This window comes from Thermobia domestica, chromosome 7 (genome assembly GCF_964235325.1).
Source record: "Thermobia domestica chromosome 7, izTheDome1.hap1.1, whole genome shotgun sequence".
In the NCBI taxonomy this organism is placed as follows: Eukaryota; Metazoa; Arthropoda; class Insecta; order Zygentoma; family Lepismatidae; genus Thermobia; species Thermobia domestica.
The window spans coordinates 115,030,772-115,049,782 of NC_137460.1; the positions used below are offsets into that span (position 1 = coordinate 115,030,772).

The 19,011-nt window shown below is 33.9% G+C and overlaps 1 protein-coding gene across 1 annotated transcript in view; it reads right to left on the reverse strand.

Moving 5' to 3' along the window:
- The window catches only part of LOC145690365 (ATP-binding cassette sub-family G member 1-like), a 127,713-nt gene that overhangs the window by 61,948 nt on the left and 46,754 nt on the right, over nt 1-19,011 (reverse strand). The window contains exons 2-3 of the mRNA XM_081765191.1: nt 12,031-12,148; nt 1,359-1,548 (exon numbers count right to left, since the gene is read on the reverse strand). Coding sequence (XP_081621317.1) covers nt 1,359-1,548; nt 12,031-12,148 — 308 coding nt within the window. The remainder of the gene's footprint in view (nt 1-1,358; nt 1,549-12,030; nt 12,149-19,011) is intronic.

The window sequence follows — 19,011 nt, forward strand, 5'->3', positions numbered from 1 at the left end:
GCGACAAACGGTTTTATGCAGTCTATTTAGAGTCTCAGGAGGGCATATCATCACAATTGGCAACACTCTACCAAGACCGAAGTAGAAGGAACTTACTACTATATCCGATTTCAATAGAGGTTTGCGTAGAGCGAAAACGGTAAGACATAGGCCTATCGAGATGTAATTTGTTTGCAATCGATTTAGCTTCCTAAGAGTAGATCTTATTTTCTCCCTTTGAGCATCTATTCAATCCGGAAGTGGTTCAAATTAACGATTTTGGTTTCAACTTTTATCGCCATAGAACAAAAAAAGTAAAGCATAGCGAGTAATGGCATTTTGATATGGATTCAGCTTCCAATTAACATTTACTATCTTTGATCTTATAAATTTATTGCAACCATTAGTTACAGATGTACTACTTCAAGTTTCAGTATTGAATTCCCGTAGTTTAGAAGTCTACTCTACCTGGAAGTACACTGTGGAACGAAACTCTTTTGTTCTACTATATAATTACTTCCGAGATGAAAGAATTAAACTACGTAGAACAAATTGTGTGTGTGTTTTTTTTGTAACTAATATAGTATTTTTGCGGACAATCGACTTAGTACTTTATACAAATTGATACTGGATACTTCTGAATTGTTATTTATTCAATCAAAATATATACTCGTACATACACACCAACAAATGGCCGAGTTAACATTTTGATGTCCAAGACAATATTGATACAAGTGAGTTCGGAAATAAGCAAAACTAAATCATGGTTTCCAAAAAAAACTGATCTCAAAGAAAATTCACTAGAAGTGAACGAACTCCTATCCAAATTTGTGAGTGATGGTATCTACTGTTTGCGAAAAGTATGGACCAAACCGGTAGTTGAATTTAAACAGCAGGGGCAAAGATCATCATAAAACATCATTTCACATCGAACAGACACTTCCTTACAGTATTATTAGAAGAACTGAATGACAATATCATCCCTCATCAATTTATGTCACTGTCTGTGGTTTACTTTCGATCTTGTCAAATATTATGGATTATTAACACTAGTCATACAGTTAACTCATAATTATTGTACAATAGTCAAGTTTCAAATCTGAGAGAGACGGTTTATAATTAGAAAGTTATTCGGCATTACAAGAAAGCGGGATATATTCGTAAGTGCTAAAGTGCAGCTAGATTATTTTGGAATTTGAACATTTTAGGACGTATGCAATTAGACCCCTAGAATATTTTTAGGACTTAATGCATGTTGATCACTTTTAGATCTTCTATTCCTTAAGACTTGTGCATGTGCGCTTCACTCGTAGTTTAGAATTTCTCCCACGATCTGCCCCCTCCCCCGAAAAATAATTGGATTGTAAAAGAAAACTTACCTGTCTGTGTTTCTCGGTATTTTTAACTTTAGGACCAAGCTTCAGATCTGCAGCAATTTTCATGGTTTCAAGTACAGTGAGATGTGATAAAAATTCAAAATGTTGTGTAATGTAGCATGAAATCTTTTTGAAATTCCGTAAATTCCTTTCACGTCCATTCACCAAAATAGACCCTCCAGGATCCATAGAGCTAAGTGAAACAAAAAGAGATGACGTAATAAATCATATTACAAACGAGATAATTTAATTTATTTATATCTTTAAAGTGATGAAAAACACCTTTAAGTAAAATATTGTAATAGGTACAACATGGTGATACATAAATACCAGAGTTAATAAGAGTGTAAAATTCCATGCTAGGTGTAGTACGTACTTAGTAACATTATAATGCATTGCTGCAATATTCATGATTCGATTAATCCAATATTAAAATATAAAATTTATATATAGGAGCGAAAATTGTGCCTTTTGTTATTTACAGCAGATTTAGATATATATTCAGTAAAAGCAAATCAAGTAAATTCAGTAATATCAAAATTTGTCGACCCATTGCTGGATTAAGGTATTTCCAATACTTTTTGACAACTATCTATCATGAATAATTCGTTTCCAAGATTCGCAGTGTTACCTAATTTCTTCACACCACTTTGTATTAGGATGGTGTGCACGTAGGTGTCTACTTGTCACTTATGGTATTCAGTAAAACATTTGCTTTTGTCTACTTGATATGATTTGTTTCCTAAGAGTTATATCTACCTATCCATCTACTATCATATATATATATATATATATATATATATATATATATATATATATTGAGAGAGAGAGAGAGAGAGATAATACAGGTTGTTAAACAATTTGAATAACACCACTGTGTATAACTCGAAGTTCTGAAAGTTCCTTAAAATTAAAGACAATGACTAGTAAAAATCAAATACTGTACATGTATTCTTTTGGATGGGAGTCTTTCATATCTAGACATGAGTAGAACAGTTACAGTACACATTAAAAACAATGACAGGACTAGCAACAATGACACAATTACTTAGAATCATTCAGCTATAGCTTCGAGTTATCGAGGTCATAGCAAGAGAAATTGGAATTAGAGGTAAACTTCTATTTGTAGATACGAAAACACGAGTTACCGACGTTTTAAAATATGACTATGAAAGCTTTAAAATTTGACTTATCCATGTTGTAATTTTTAATTATTCAACTTATAGAGGTTATTTTAACATTGAGTGTTATGGAGAGTTCAAGGAACGCGAAAAAAAAAAAGTTATCAAGGAATTCGAATTAATGAGGTCCAACTGTATATTTGGACCTCGATAACTAACATATGGTGTCCTCTGATTACATGATTTACTTCTTTCCTTTTCTCTAGCTGGTTTGGCATTTTCTGTAGGATGATGATTGGTGATTAGTCTGAACTTCATCAAGCGTGGGAACTTTTTGGTTACACAACGATTCTGTGGCCTACCACAAAGTCCGAGATACCTGTCAACACGGAGTAATGTGAAAAAAACAAGTGTGAGACAAAATGGCTTACATTGCCGAGAAAAAATAGCTTACAATGACTGACAACATTTAGTCATTTTCAGCTTTAAGATCTCTGTCCAAAGCTCCTTTAAGAGAATAAAAGATGTATTTCCAGATATTATTCTAAATTATTCTTATAATTTATCTTTTTTCATATACTTAAGCGTAGTATAATAGTCTAATTTTGGTAATTGGACTATTATACTATATTATTATATACCCTAATGCATTGCATTCTTATTTCGAGTTATTGCAGTAAAGAATGCGACAGATTTCAGTCTTATGAATAGGTAATACCAAAATGAAATAATAGTAAGTGTTATTCTGGGCACAATATCAAATGCTGGAGTATACTCAGCTGTCTTTTCTCTAGAACAAATGAACAAAATGCAACTCTGAACAGTTAATCCAGCAAGATGTGCCGGAGAGTAAGATGCAACTTTTGCCTTAAAAGTGCAAGACATTCAAAAGCTTCTTTGAAACGCAATTCTGTAAAATTTCAAGTCTGACGAAAAAATAAAGCTGCGGCACTAAAAATCCATATTGTGAATTATAACTTTGTTTAGTTTTAATGGTTTTCTAATGCAAAATGTTGCAGACAATCAATGTTGTGTCCAATGCACTTCAATCAAAAACATGATTTATCAAATGAAATAGGCCTACAACTTTTAGAAGGATGCTCTTGAAGCTGAAAAATTATTCAAATAAATTTGAAGAAGTGAATGAGGAGGCAAACATAATAGAAAATAGCTGGTCTATTCAGCTTGAATTTCTTCATGCTTGACATAAGAAAGTACGAGGTCACTAGAATTAAATTTCTCAAGAGGAACGATTAAGGGGATTCTGAAAGTTTTTTTTCGGGTAAATGTCTTTTTTTTTTAGGTGTTAGATGTGATTACAAGTCAAATGCAATAATGTTTCAATAATTTGAGTGAAGTGAAGTCTAACTTTAGAGTCCTGGAATGCAAAACCTAAGTGATATTCGTCTTCTATATACAATAATGAGCTCGCAAGAAACAAACAGCATGGGCATTCGTTCCGAAAGATTTTCGACAGAAATTTTAACTATACAGTCAACACTTAGCAATGAGGTCACTAAAGTGAAAACAACAGGAAGTCATCTAGCTTCTCTTCTTATAGTGAAAAATCACTTCATTTCATCCGGTTTACCGGAAGTGTGTATAGCTTTGATGTCGTTACTGACGATTCCTGACAACTGCGAGTGCCGGGTGTTCAATTTCCAAATAATAATAATAATAATAATAATAATAATAATAATAATAATAATAATAATAATAATAATAATAATAATAATAATAATAATAATATTATTATTATTATTATTATTATTATTATTATTATTATTATTATTATTATTATTATTATTATTATTATTATTATTAACTATCCGAGGAGCACCATGAGTCAAGAAAAATTATCAGCATTAGCACCTATTTCCATCGAATAGTCCTTGCCTACGAAGCTGGACTTCGAAGTAACAGACAAGTTTGCGCCAGTCAAAATAAAGTAGGAATTTTAAGGAATGTGATAGAGTACTATACTTACAAAAATACTAACCTAGAAATAAATAGTTTATACCTTACATTTAAATTATATTTAAATTATGTTTCTAATATACAGGGTTTGTTTTAAGATTTGCAATGATGCCAATTGTCCATTATAGAAAGCAATGTAAAAGTTTGCCAGGAGGCTGGTAGAATGTAGTTACGACCCTGTAAGAAGCAACGCACAAAGTTCATTAAGATCAATTAAATTTTACGAGAATTAAAAGGAACAGATAGACACACATATATCTGTTGAATTGAATAGTACTGTAGAAGTGCATTGCATTCGCTTCAATTAATTTTAAAAGATCTCAAAACCACACTACATAGATTGAATTTTAAGTATGTTCTCTGAAAAGTAAATATCAGATTCTCTAAGAAGCATTGAGCCTATGGAGGTCAAAATTAAGAATACATTTGTTACGATTTGAAGGTAACATGAAACCTCGTATGCACACAGTAAAAAATGGTTGTGTTAATTCAACTCAATTTTAACACAAGGCAGTGGTTCCAGCGTGACTACCACTATGCGGTGTTAATTCAACACATACCCCGCGGTGTTGGCGTTTAACACAGGGGGTGGTGTGTTACGTCTTTAACACACAACCGGTGTTGAGCCGTGTCGTAAGTGTTAATGAACCACAAAATTACTCCCCCAAAATATGTTAAATCGCCTATATACGTAATGTGTTTACATTATGCTGAGTCTAAAAAAAACACTTTAAACAAGTAAAAAAAAATGTACTCCAGTGGCGTGGTGGCACGAACCACAAACCTTTCAATTACTAGCCGCGTGCTCTTCCGACTTGGCCACGGAGGCGATGAAGAAAACGTCGCTTGTAGAGAGAGAAATTGTTGAGGTCTTTTAAATTTCGCTCCTTTAGTGCTCCTTTAAGCCGCGTATATTCGACGATAACCGTTCGGGATAAGATATAATCTGCTCGTCATGTAGGTCTAATTTTCACTTTCAAATGATCGGCGCCAGTTGCCATGTAATAAAGTTGATGCGTTTGTTACTTGTAGTACACAATCGCTTAGAAAAGAAGCAATAAATACATCAAATGTGAGAGATGAATTTAGAACACCTAAATGTTACATGCCTAGCACATCTTGTGCTGTTAGAGTTTCTTCAGAAACATTATGTAAAACAATTGGAAACACATCGCGCGGTTTGCATGTTGAAATTTTGCGTATACCTGGATTTGTTTAAGTATTTCTTTTTACTGTGTTTGTCTGTAGTTTCAATTCATAATCCTTTATAATTAGATGGCCAATATATTTGGCACTCACGCAGAAAACAACACCGAAGATTCTACACTTGTGTTAATTTAACAAACAGGCTGTGTCATTTCAACTACCGGCATTTGACACAAAACTCCAAATGGAGAGTGAGTTGTTCTAACTACTTGTTTGTGTTATATTTTAACACAATCATGTTAACACATAGGCATATCGTTGAAATAACACAACGATTTTTTACGGTGCACAATTATCTTGAATGATCTTTAAAAAAAATCACAGCCTATTTTAAACTAACATCATTCAGGGAGCTCTGCAGAGAACCAAACAAATGATACTCTGACGGTGGGGAGGCTGGACGATACGTTGGAAGAATTAAAACCTCCTAGCCAAGTTCTCTCAATCGTTAAAAATGCATGTGATCTGGCGTCGTCGGCGTAGTAGCTATACGACAATTAGCAATTCAAAAAGCCTTTCTGGTGACAGTTCCAACAATTTCTTTTGAATTGCTAAATGCATTCGTGCTAAATTTCGACAGTACAGGTACAAGTCTGTCCTTCTGACCGGTGTCAGCAATTCGTGACGCCCAATGCCCTTCTAATCCAACCATACGCATAGCACAACCTTCTTCATCGTCCGTGAGGGTTTTGCCACAGATCGTACAGGTTCTTAACTTCGACCGTGATACTTTTCGTACATTACTCTCGTATGATATCCACTTTTCATTTCATTACTCGTGAGCAACGGCTTGAAAATGACTCGCGTTTGTTACGTTCCGTAAGAGATCTTCAGATAGAAATTCGATAGAGCTTCTTTTTTAAGTCATATCATATGACATCTAAACGTCGAACTTCTTTTCGTAGCCAGCTTTTCCCATTTTTTTTTAAAAAAATATTATCTACCTATGAGTGTTTAGGCCATTGGAGGTGTTATGCCTGTCTTGCTCGGCTTTTCTCAGAATATCACTCACGTTTGCTTGAAATAGGTAATCGTGATTGGGAAAGTATATCGCCTACTAATTTTTAAACTGAAATCTTTTAATTATGATAATTTAGCCAAATGTGAAATAAAAAAATGAATTTTGGAATTCTTGCTTCATATGTATGTTTTAGGATTAACTAATTCATATCAGACTTCCGAATAGAAATACCAAAAGAATTTAATGACCGTGTCTATAGCGACAACTCTCAGTCAAGACCCCTCTTCAGTTTTATTAGAAAGAGGAAAGAAGGAGTGAGAAAGAAGAGAAGAAGGTAGGAGAAAGGAGGAAAAGAGGAAGAGGAAAAGGAGAAAGGGAGAAGGAACTAGACATAAAGGATTATTGGATAATTATGGAAATATGGTAAAGAAACTGTAATGGTTATTAAAAGGTGATTCATATTCAAAGGTTATTACTTGAGGATCAATTCTGAACTGATTCCGAAGAGACACATGTTCCCTCATACGATCCCGATCTGGATCCAGGCAACTGCATAAGTGGGAGTTGCCCTAACCCAGCCCAGGTGACAAGAAGTTTTGATTTAATTGTTTGTCTATTTCAAAATGTTAAATAACCTGTATCCAGTATTTGAATATTCATAATGGAGATCGAACACACATCTGAAACAGCCAAGAAAAAATCTAAAGTAATGTATATATTCTTCACAAATAGAAGTTCTGAGATTTCTGAAAAGACTGTTCTGTTTCATCCTGTTATTTTCGCTTTTCCCTCAGAGCCGATTTAGACTACTTTAGAATTGGTTATCTTTCATACCTCCGTCATACACTAATATATATAACATGCTATTACACACTTATTATGAACACTATCATAGTAAATCAATATTAAATGCTACCATATAAAAGTAAATTTATCATTCATTCACACATACATACATTCATAAAGGACAGTGTATCGACATGGGTGAAAATAGTTTGATGATGATAAAATTAATACTCTCAAGTATTTTATTTAAAGTGGTAAACATTTAATTCGCATGGCAGGCAAGTAAACACAGAATATGTATAAATATATGGTTCTAAAAGGTTAACACTGTTTTTGGGCCCAAACCAACTACAACATTTACGTCTATGGTTACCAATGGAAACAAAAGTAGAAATGACTGATAATCCGAAAGGGAATTCCGAACGAATAATGAGAAAAAGATAAAATGTTGTCGTGTACTGAACCATCGCTCACTATTGCAGTGGGTCGAAATATGATGGAAAACGTTTCCTCAATATTCCACATCAACGAATATCTCCACGAATCGTGTCTCGCGACATCTCAATTAATAAAGCAAGTTCAAATGATATATGTTGAATGGTTGAAATTTGTCCAGTTCGAAACATGGGGGAAGGTTAAAAATAAAAATTCTTCAAGAAGAGAATAGGGGAATAGATAGAGAATAGAAAGAAAAAGCAAAAGCGGTGCCAAAGGAATACGCTAGGACACTAAAACTACAAAGATAAGTGGTCGAATTTAGACATACAATCCACAGCCAAATATGCTTTCATATGCCGAAAAAGGTGGCCTACTAAATATGTAGCCTAAGATAAATATCTCAAAGCCTAGAAGCTAGTCTGTGTCCTGAGCGAGATTTCCACAGACAGTGGCTTTATGGAAATCTTGCTTCGCGCTGTGTCCGGCCGAAACCTTGTAGACTCCGGCACTACCGGGAAGTCAGTTTGGTTTCTTAATTTAGGATTTCTAAATAAAAAAAATCGATGAGAAGAGTTCCGAGTAAAGTATGGAAACTAGAATAAGGTCGATACAATAGAGAATATTCTAACTGGGATTTGCCAAATTAAAAAAATAAATAAAATAAATTTTGTACTAGTAAGTTATCTGCCAAATCCTACTAGTAGCTCCCACATCTGCAAGGGCGCCAACCTTGATGTGTCATTTAATTTCATTGATTGATTGATTTTGAGTTTAACGTCCCGTTCAGCAGCGAGGCTATATGAGACGTGAACCTACTGATTAACATGGAATCCGAACCACATGAGCTCCCTCATTTAATTTCACTCGCTACCTAGTTTAAAACTAAGGGGAACAAAAATATTTCGAGGCTGACGATCGACAGCTTGGTACGGAAATAACGAGATTCTACTGTAATACATTTTCTCTATTATTCAACCTTATCCACTCTGTCACCTCTGTGAACAGCAATAAACTTAGCTTAATCAGGTAACGTGGAAAAAAATAAAGTTGCAGAGTAGTATCACAAGTGTAAATTGGAGGCGTATTTTTTTAAATGGTGTCTATTCTGCAAACGGTTATTCTGTTCTGTGATTAACTGGACAATGTCTGGAATCGTTTGCTATATCACCATTATTCGTACTGTCAGGCCTGCTGATTAGTTGGCCTGTATGCTTACTATCAAATGTCAAGCCAAAGTGAAAATACCACCCATCATATTTATATAACACAATATCCACACACAAATATCCTTGCGTAATGATTAATGTACTAAATATTTATTATGTGAACAAAATCCATATCTCGTAGTAAAATTCATAACCTGGGACATATATACACGGGTGTCCTATTATGTATTCATACTCCCTACCATATACATATTTATCATTAATTTTAATATTATTCAATTACATATATATCTACCCATTTCTATAATGTTGATTTATTTTTCAGACACTCTATACTCTATCATTACGCCCAAGACTGTTCAGAGCAGTCTTACTATATATACTAAAACCAACACATTATTCTAATACCTTAATCAACACGCGTAAGCTTGTATGGACTGATATCAGATTCTTTCAAAACAAATCATAGAATATATTTAACTTTACGGCTTCGGATTATTTTATACGCTATGAAAACTCAATATTCTTAACTACATGCAATTATATGTCAGCAAATGTCAACAATGAGATCGTTCACAGAAAGCAACGGAAAAAGAGAATTTAAAACTGCAGCCTGACAACAAAAATAATGCCATATAGGCAAACTTCAAGTTAAGGGGAAAAGCAAGATTGACTATTATTAGTAATCTGATTACTAGCAATATAAATGACTGTGCTTTTCAGGAAAGTTAATTTACAATGTAAATTATCTATATAACTATTCATGTGGGTCAGAACTAATATTTACTCATCATTAATCACAAAAGAAGGGTCATTTTCGTGTTGACCAGTTCACTAAGTATCAGAGTAACAAAGACCCAGCGGCGAATAATTCACAACTCGGCACGAGATGGCATTGATAGTACGAAAACTAACTTTCGCTAGTAAATAAAATTTTTACTTTGTCATCGATAACTAGGAGTAATCTACTAAGTAATTACGGTACAGTGTTACTATGAATCTCCGTTGTGAATTGATTTATCGGTTTAAACTGACCACAAGAGACGATTAATTACACGATACACTGTCCATAAATAAATTAAGTTTACATGCACACACATACAAGCTACATCGCACATAAACTAAGAAACCAAATTTTAATACATATCACTATACATGTTAAATCATCTTATCACAAAGCTCAGCTACACATATATCAAACAAATTACTAAATTTCACCCTCTTAAACCGGCTCTATGAACTATGAAAAAGAAATGGAATAAACAGAGCACAATGGCCCTTCTACCAATTAAATCATATTTTCCAATTACTATTATTGAAAAGAAAGATAGGCCCCTTTCTTGATGGGAACTGACAAAAAAATCGTTCAACCCATTTCCGTTGGAAGCTTTGGTCAATTTAGGAGTAAAAGAGAAAGTCCCTGTGCTAATTTACACTGACATTATGGAAATTAATCTAACTATAAAGAAGACTATGAATACCGCCATGTACAAAAAAAAATCACATATATTACATACCCACACGAAACTATATCTGGACAGGCCTATCGCAACCTAAGAGAAAAATTTTGAGGATAACGGGAGTTATCAAGAGAAAAACTACTCTTTAAACTGTTTTTCTTAAAATCACAAACTACGATAAATCCTGTCCATCATTATTATCATTTCAGATCATGGCGTCGCTTGAGTTGAAGTTCATATCTCACTGTTTGTTGACTGTTTTAAAATGTAAATTCAATATTTTTGGGACTCTATGCTATCCCAACGGATTTATTTATTAATTGAGACTGGTTTTACCTTATACTACTGCATTTTTGTCGAAAAATACCAATATATATCTCCAGCAAACTAGCGGGATGTTGCTTGATTCGTTTCCAGGTAGAGGATGACAAGAATTGCGCCTTAATACTAGAGCGTCAGAAATGGTTCCAATTAGAACAAAGAGTTTTGGCGGCGGAAAATATAAAGCGAATAGAAAATAGTAAAAACAGGATGAAACCAGATTTTGGGAGGATATGGGCATCTCAGAGGGACGAAGGGGGTCTAAATTATTCTGCCAAATATCAGATTAGTGAATAATTTCAAGAATTTCTGTCCAATTGCGGACCTATGTTTTCGTATAGCATTAAAGTGTATAATTTCAATACTCATCCATTTGAAATGCCCATATACAGTGTTTACATTAAAATAATGTATAAATAAAGATATTATTCCCCAAAGTATAATTCCTACTGGATTATTCAAAGCTTCCACATTAATTTTGGTTTGAATAAGGAACAAATGAATTTACTACATGGACCGAAAATTAAATATTAAAAATCTACAGTACACAGTACGTTCCAAAAATACTGGACTCCTCCAAACAAAAACTTCATTACCCCGACTGTAGTGGTACATTACATGCTGTGATTGTTCTCTCACTGCGCGGAGCATCTTAGACATTGATATTTTCAGAACGAAACTGACAGCTATTGATGTTGCTATTGATAATGTATTTTGTTTATAAATACCAGATTCGTTTTCACGTTCTTGCGTACATATGCGACTTTATCGAAATAAAATTGTAAAATGTAGCGTAGTTTTACGAAAAGTTCACTCATTTTTATTGTGCAATACTTCATTATAAGAATTCCAACACTTTTTTCACATTAACTGACTTCAACTGTTAGCTATTAAATGATATGAAACCTGACCGTTGGAACTCACATACCTTGAGATATGGGACACTATTTTGAGCGAAAAAGCAGTGGTGTATTTAGGAGGATGGTACCGGGCTTAGGCTCCCCCGAAATAAATTTGTTATATGCAAAACTTCATTAAAATTTGTCGGCACCCAAAAGTAAAAATATAAGTTCTTATTCACCTGTTGTGCATAGCCGCCCCGAAACAAAATCCTAAATACGCCACTGCGCAAAAGATTTAATACTTTTAAAACTGCTTGATATTATACCTTACTTTAGTTTCATCGGACAATAGCAACGTTCAAAATAATAATAATAAATTTTGTATATCAATACTTACTCATGTCCAGCCAATATATTCAAAAGTGTAGTTTTTCCGGCACCAGAAGGGCCCATAATGGCGGTCAGCCTTCCACCAATGAATTGTCCTTTTAGTCCATGGAGTATTTTCTTAGTTCCTGAAAGACAAACAAATTGTTATTCAATATATTTTTCAATGTAATATTCAGTATATATTGAGTATATTCAATATTCAGTATAATATCCAGTAAGTGAAATCGGAATTTGTCTGTATTTCTTTGTGATTTCTGGGACGCATTGTCACTACCTCTGAGTCCACAATAATTAAATACTGTAGCTAGACATCATATCGTCGTTGTGCCTCGAAGAACCGCTATGTGTTAAAACTACAACTTTTCAGGAGAAGCAAAAACATTGCAAACTCTGCCAAATACAAGGAAACACTTGAAGAAAATATAATATAATTGGTTCTGCGAATATTATGCACTGAGCATTGTTGTCCCTTGATTCAACAATATTATATATGTATTTTAGTGTTTTCGTAGCACATGTCGGTTTATCTTTTGTGCCTTTATAAGCACAAAGAGGATCAATACGTACGTGATAAGAACTTGAAGCCTTTAATTTCAATTTATTATTTTTCATTGCTGTGGCGAAACAATTGAATATTCATTTATCACATTATAAGGTTGCTGCTTGATAATTTTCATGTTTATTTGCACGGAATAACTCATTTTCCACAAAAATGTCACATAGCGGTTCTTCGAGCCGCAGCGACGATATAAGGAATTAGTGTTGCCACAGTCCTAGCTCTGGAGTGGGCTGAAAAATAGTACCAAATTGAAACAAAAAGGGCTAAATTCATTGTTTTATACCAGTGTAATATATGACTCCATAACACGAATCTAAAAGAGGTAAATTTCTATATCATCCTTCCCCCCCTCCCATTTCCAAGAGTCCAAATCAAGAAAGTGCTCTTTTTGAAAATTACTTTCCACATTTCACCTTTTTACATCTACGGGAAGTATCCTAAAGGTTTTGATGATCATAAAAGAGTAAGTAAATAAGTGATGAGGTCAATGAACTTTGCGTAGTAACAACATTTAAAGTATCAGGTTGTCGGAAAAGTCATCACGTATTTCGGTAAAATATGATCCGTATTTGGTTTTCATAAACATCCAAATAGGAGGACCCTGAACAACCGTGAAAGTAGGTAAAAAAATCTTTTTTCTCACGTAGGAAGTATAACAGAGGTCGCAAATTAAAAGGGGGAAACAGTTATCATCTTCGGTATGTATTGTAAGGAAACCAAACGCACCTCTATTTCAAAGTGACCAATAAACCAAAACGGTATTATGGCCATATATGAAAACATATATTAAACGAACAAATCAATCATCTCCAAGTTCGTGTGTAAAAAATACATTATAATAAAATCTTCAAATATAAGTTATTGCACCTCATTCTCACTTATTTCACGAGCGAAGGGAGAGAACAAACTGTAATGTTTGTTAAATAGTGCTGAATTGGACAGAATTGTACCAACTTTTTCACAAAAGGGGCTGAAAATGCCAGCGTGGTACCAACGGGCCGATAAATGACAAAAGGGCTGAATTTGGTACAATCGTACCAAGTGTGGCAACAATGTAAAAAAAATCAGGGGCCACAGTGTCTCAGTACTGTGCCGGTATGGCGTAAACTTATTCAATTGTTTCCCAGTCCATGTGTCTGTGGAGTCTTGATATCACTTCAAAATATAAGATAGCGCTGGTGCGAGAGGTCCTTAATTTGATAAAGACCATGTGAGGTTCGTGGGAGATAGCACAATGTTCGTAGAATTTCTCGCAGTTCATCTCCTTTTCTCCCATATTCTCATTTCACCAATTTCTGGCAATCATTTACTTTCATTAATTACCGTTAGCCTAAAGGACATTCCTGTGACTTTAACTTAAAGATTTTATTTATTTATTTATTTATTTAGAATTATTCTACATTTCAAATTAAGGCTAATTATGCTTTGTATCCCACTTCACCATGCAGTGATAAGGATTAGTACCGGTCCTACCATAACAAGTGTATATAGAATAATAATTGAAATGAAACACATCTACAGATACAGATACAAAAATTATTATATATAATCCAACATGCATAAAATATGAATTTTTACGCACTCTAGTAAATAATACAACAAACAAAAATTACATTCTTACACACACACAGATTATTACAAATAAACATACTATATTCAGATACATTTAGAGAATAAAAGAACAAATGACAGGTAACAAGAAGAAGATCAGCATTTTTGTCCGACACCAGTAAACTTACAGAGACTCATGGAGGGTCTGGTCAACGGACTATTTAAATACTGTACACTGATTGAGTAAGATTATCGTGTGCTGGGTGGAAGGTTATTTCGTGCACAAATAGTGAATGCAAAGAACGCATTAGAACAATATTTTAACGAGTGTAGAGAAAGAAAAAAAGGAGTCTATTTACATCTGATCTTGAATTGCGATCGTGGTAAGCATTTAATTGCTGCAATTGGATAATTTAATGTAAAATTATTTACTTAATATGAGAATTATCTCCTGCTTGCAAGAATATAAAAAACTTAACACGTCTTTAAGCAATATGTGAAAGTTAGTTATTTTGCTAAATTATTTGGTGTTAAAGTTCTGTCAATACAACTGCCCATGTCAGTATGACTGTTCTGATTACAAATACTATTAATACAACTTATACAACATATGTGTTCCCACTAGCGTTACCCACGAGACGACGAATTTCATGTCTCGTCTCAAAGACGAGTCGAGAACTACGTTTTAAATTCGAGATAAGAGGACAAGTCTTCGTTTTCAAACACTATTTTACTGTTAACTAAAAATTACATATAGTTGAATATTTATCAACATTTAAAGATACATATATACTCCATAAATATTCTTATATCAGATATTTCGTGGACCTGTTGCGACGATAATGGATTCTGGTAACTTCTAAATGAAATTAAGAAAAAAAGCCAGTGCACAAATTGGGTACATAATTTTACAGAATTATGCGAGAAAAATTTTCGACTGTCGATATGAGACATTAAAAAACTTCTTTGGGAATCGAGACGAGACAAGAATACACCTTATTTCCCGCCTTGTCTCATGGGCAACACTAGCTTCCATTATGAAGATTTCGCAAAAGGGAGAGTTTCGTTTATCTCATTGGATCTCTCTAACAGACGCGCATGTGTGTCCGATGAGTAAATATTGTGATATAAACCACTTCAAAAAGGGCCTTATTGTGATATAAACTTCAATATATATTTGAAAGTTCATAGTAAACATGATATATCTATGTCTGGGTTCTGACTACCTCCCCCAAGATTTTACCTTATAGATCCGCCTCTGTTGTCCTAGGTCCGATAGTCGCGGTAGACATGGTCTATAACTAGAGGTTTCAAATAAATTTCGAGATTTCATATCAATTTCTGAAAACAGATGATTATTGAAAAGAATCGTCGCTTAATAGGAGTGATGGTTGACAGAAGTTTCATTGTGAATAGAATGAAAATAATATTTATTCGTAGTATGAGAACCAAAAGAACGTAATTTATTCTGTTTTCGTGGATTATATATGGACAACTCCAAAAGTGCATTACCAGCTGCAACTCTTCATTTCCTGCAATAGTAGGCAACCCGAAAAACCAGGTCCTTGGGGTACTTGAGAATTAGAAAGGGCCAAACCTCAATTTTGTTGCAAATATAGCAGTGTGGCAAACTGCAAATAAGAGAATAGAATAATTTGTTAAGAATGACATCTTTTTATATCGTCAGAGCAATGGATGACATAAAAAAATATAAAATGTTCTTACTTAAGCAGTTCAAACAAGACGAATGGTAAGAAATAGATATCAGAGGAAAGTAGTTTCTCTACTTTTTCCAAAAAAATCGTAAAATAAGAAAAATGTTACATAATGTAAAGTCTTAATATAAAAGCCTAACAGCACAAGAAGAAACATCCACTCTGAACGGAAAGACAGACAAACATAGAATAAATGACACTAGTGGCGTAGCAGACTTGCGGCAATTACATTTAAGGCAAAGAGATAATACCCTAGTGATAAACCCAATTGTTATAATAATAATAATAATAATAATAATAATAATAATAATAATAATAATAATAATAATAATAATTATTATTATTATTATTATTATTATTATTATTATTATTATTATTATTAAAAACTCGTTTCCTTTTCAAAATCTCTGATTCTGGCTAAGAGAATGTCTGCATATAGCGATCCTGCGTGCACTTTCTGTCAATGAGCGGTCTCAAAGGCCAAAAGGGATGGAAATCTACCAGAAAGAGGCAAAAAAAAATTCTTAACATAAATTGTAGGTCAAAGTTCGAAGCACTTGCTTTTGACAAGTGCCTTTGTTGTTTCTCATCTTTCTGGAACAGAGAAATTCTCACGGCTAACAAGTCACTGTATACAATATTGCAAATTTGCAAGTGGATTTATTTACGGCAATTTGTGGTAATAAGAAATTGTCATTAGAAGACATTATTGTAAAAATTGTATTAGAAGACATTATTGTATTTCTTCATCAATCGCAAGTCTTAGGGGCTCCATATACCTCGCCCCAAAATATCGATATCGAAAATTTAGGATGTTCATATATCGATGTCGATATATTCGCGATATCGATATATCGAAATATCGCACAAGCCTAGATCTGAGAAATGATGCAATATTATTATTATTATTATTATTATTATTAATATTAATAATAATAATAATAATATAGAGGATGCTTGAAACATTCATTAAGTCACTATGAAAATGAATACGAAACTTGGTGGTCAAATAAAATGCTCAACTTCCAGTAGAACTGTAGATCTCCGAAACACATCTAGGATAATGTCCAACACTTAGCACATGCTTTGTTTCCGCGTAGTTTGGTTGTAAATTCGGTAGTGTTCATTGAGTGTACTGATCTGAAATGCATTCTAATAAACCCATTAGGTAGCGTAGGTCATACCTTCCATTCCAGACTACTACTACAGAAAAAGAAAGAAAAATGAATTAGTGCTAGTTTACTGATAAATTTCTATCAGCAACACCCTATATTAAAAGTCCAAACTGAATGATAATTAAAAGTTACAAATGTTCAAAAGGAAAATTGGATGTTCGTTATAAATGTAGCAGACGGTGCATGTTTCAAATTTCAAAGTGAATAAAACACATTGAATTATAGGATGGAAACAAATTTTGTGGCAAACGAATAGGGGCCATTTTGTAGTCATCTCCGAAGATTTATCTGTTCCGAACATCCAATGTCGATTTCATCTACTGCGGATGTACCGTTGTAATTCGCACAGGCGGAGCCGTTATTTTATGTGAAAAATGATATTACTTGGCGGGGAATCGAGGTGAGATTTTCCACGTGGAAGTATTGCATGATAACCACTACTCAATCGATTGCTCAACCCAAATTTTGCTTAACAAATGGCGTGGGGTTTCTTTCCGAGAACGATAACACTAAAGATGCTGCAGATCAATGAAGTGTTTCGAATGTCCTGGTGACTTTCTTGCCCTTTCCCAACCAACATTCGTAAATCGTCTCTATCGTGATATAGGTGTTTGCTTCCATATTCTTAGGTATGCTCGTCTAATATGAGAAGTCTATTCTCTAGGATCTCTTTATCAAAAACATTGAGCGTGAAGAAGATTTGAACCGAGGTTGGATAACTTACTGCTTATAAGTCCGCTTCTTTTCCCCTACACTATCATGATACATTAAGCTAAAACCCAAATATTACTAGATTCGGCTTTGGAACGAACCGGCTTCTTCCTGTTAGGTTATTTACAGCAAAATGTATCGTGCCGGACGCATTTTTGCCGATCCCAAACGTTTCAGTATTCACGCGTTACCATATATGATTTTTGCCCGCTACCCTAGCCAGCTGTTTTAAGTTGGTCATGTAAATTGTACAGAAAAAATTGGATAAGTCTTTAATTTGCCCATTTCATATCGAGAACACAACCCAACAAACACCTGTGGCGTTCCTAACCCATTCCTACTAGTACTACTACTACTATTATTACTATTACTACTACTACTACTATAACTACTTTTAGTCCTACCATTACTACTTTTACTATGAATCCGTATAATAAACCTGCAAGCTTATTTTAATGAAAAATGTTTTATGAAAATTTAAAAATAATAATCGGTAAATCACTTTTTGAGTATTATTTTCAATTTTAACGAAAAAGTGTTATGAAAATTTTAAAAAATAAGAAGAACACTTTCCTCGGGCCGGGTTTGAACCCACGACAAAAACAATTTTCATTACTAGCATGTTGAGCTAGCACGCTCTTCTACGAACGCCGACAGCATTTCTCGTTTCTTTTCTGCTATATGTAGGTCATGACTTGATGTCACATCTGTTTCGGCCAATAAGATCAGAGGATACCTGAAAGGTTTGGGATCCGCAAATATGCGTGCCGGACGTAAGTCCTTGACCAGGTAATGGCGACTGCTTCGGAACCAAATGCAGAGTATGAGAATTAAATCTGTCATATCTATAGTTTGGTGAGGAGAAGAAACAAAATTGTGAACCAAAGGTTTAAGAACAACTCAAGTTATTAAACTATGCCAAAGGTTATTGACTCATAACATTATAAGAGAATACGAAATACGTTTTGAAACCAAGAAAAATAACATAACTTTGTAAGCGGAAGTAAAGATACCTAACGTAAACACAGTAAAGACGAATCGTTTATCTCGTTGTGATCGTGATGCAGTGGTCAACGCGCCCAGCCAGTAATCTGGAGGTTCTCGGATCGGGTCCACTTCGTGAAGAACTTTTTTATTAAGAATTTTGGTGGCGATTTTATGGTGATGACACGTTTTATTATCATCAAATATTTGAATACTCAGATGTATCATTACTTGAACTATCAAATCTTCAGGAATTATAATAGTAATAATAATAAACTAATAATAATAATAAT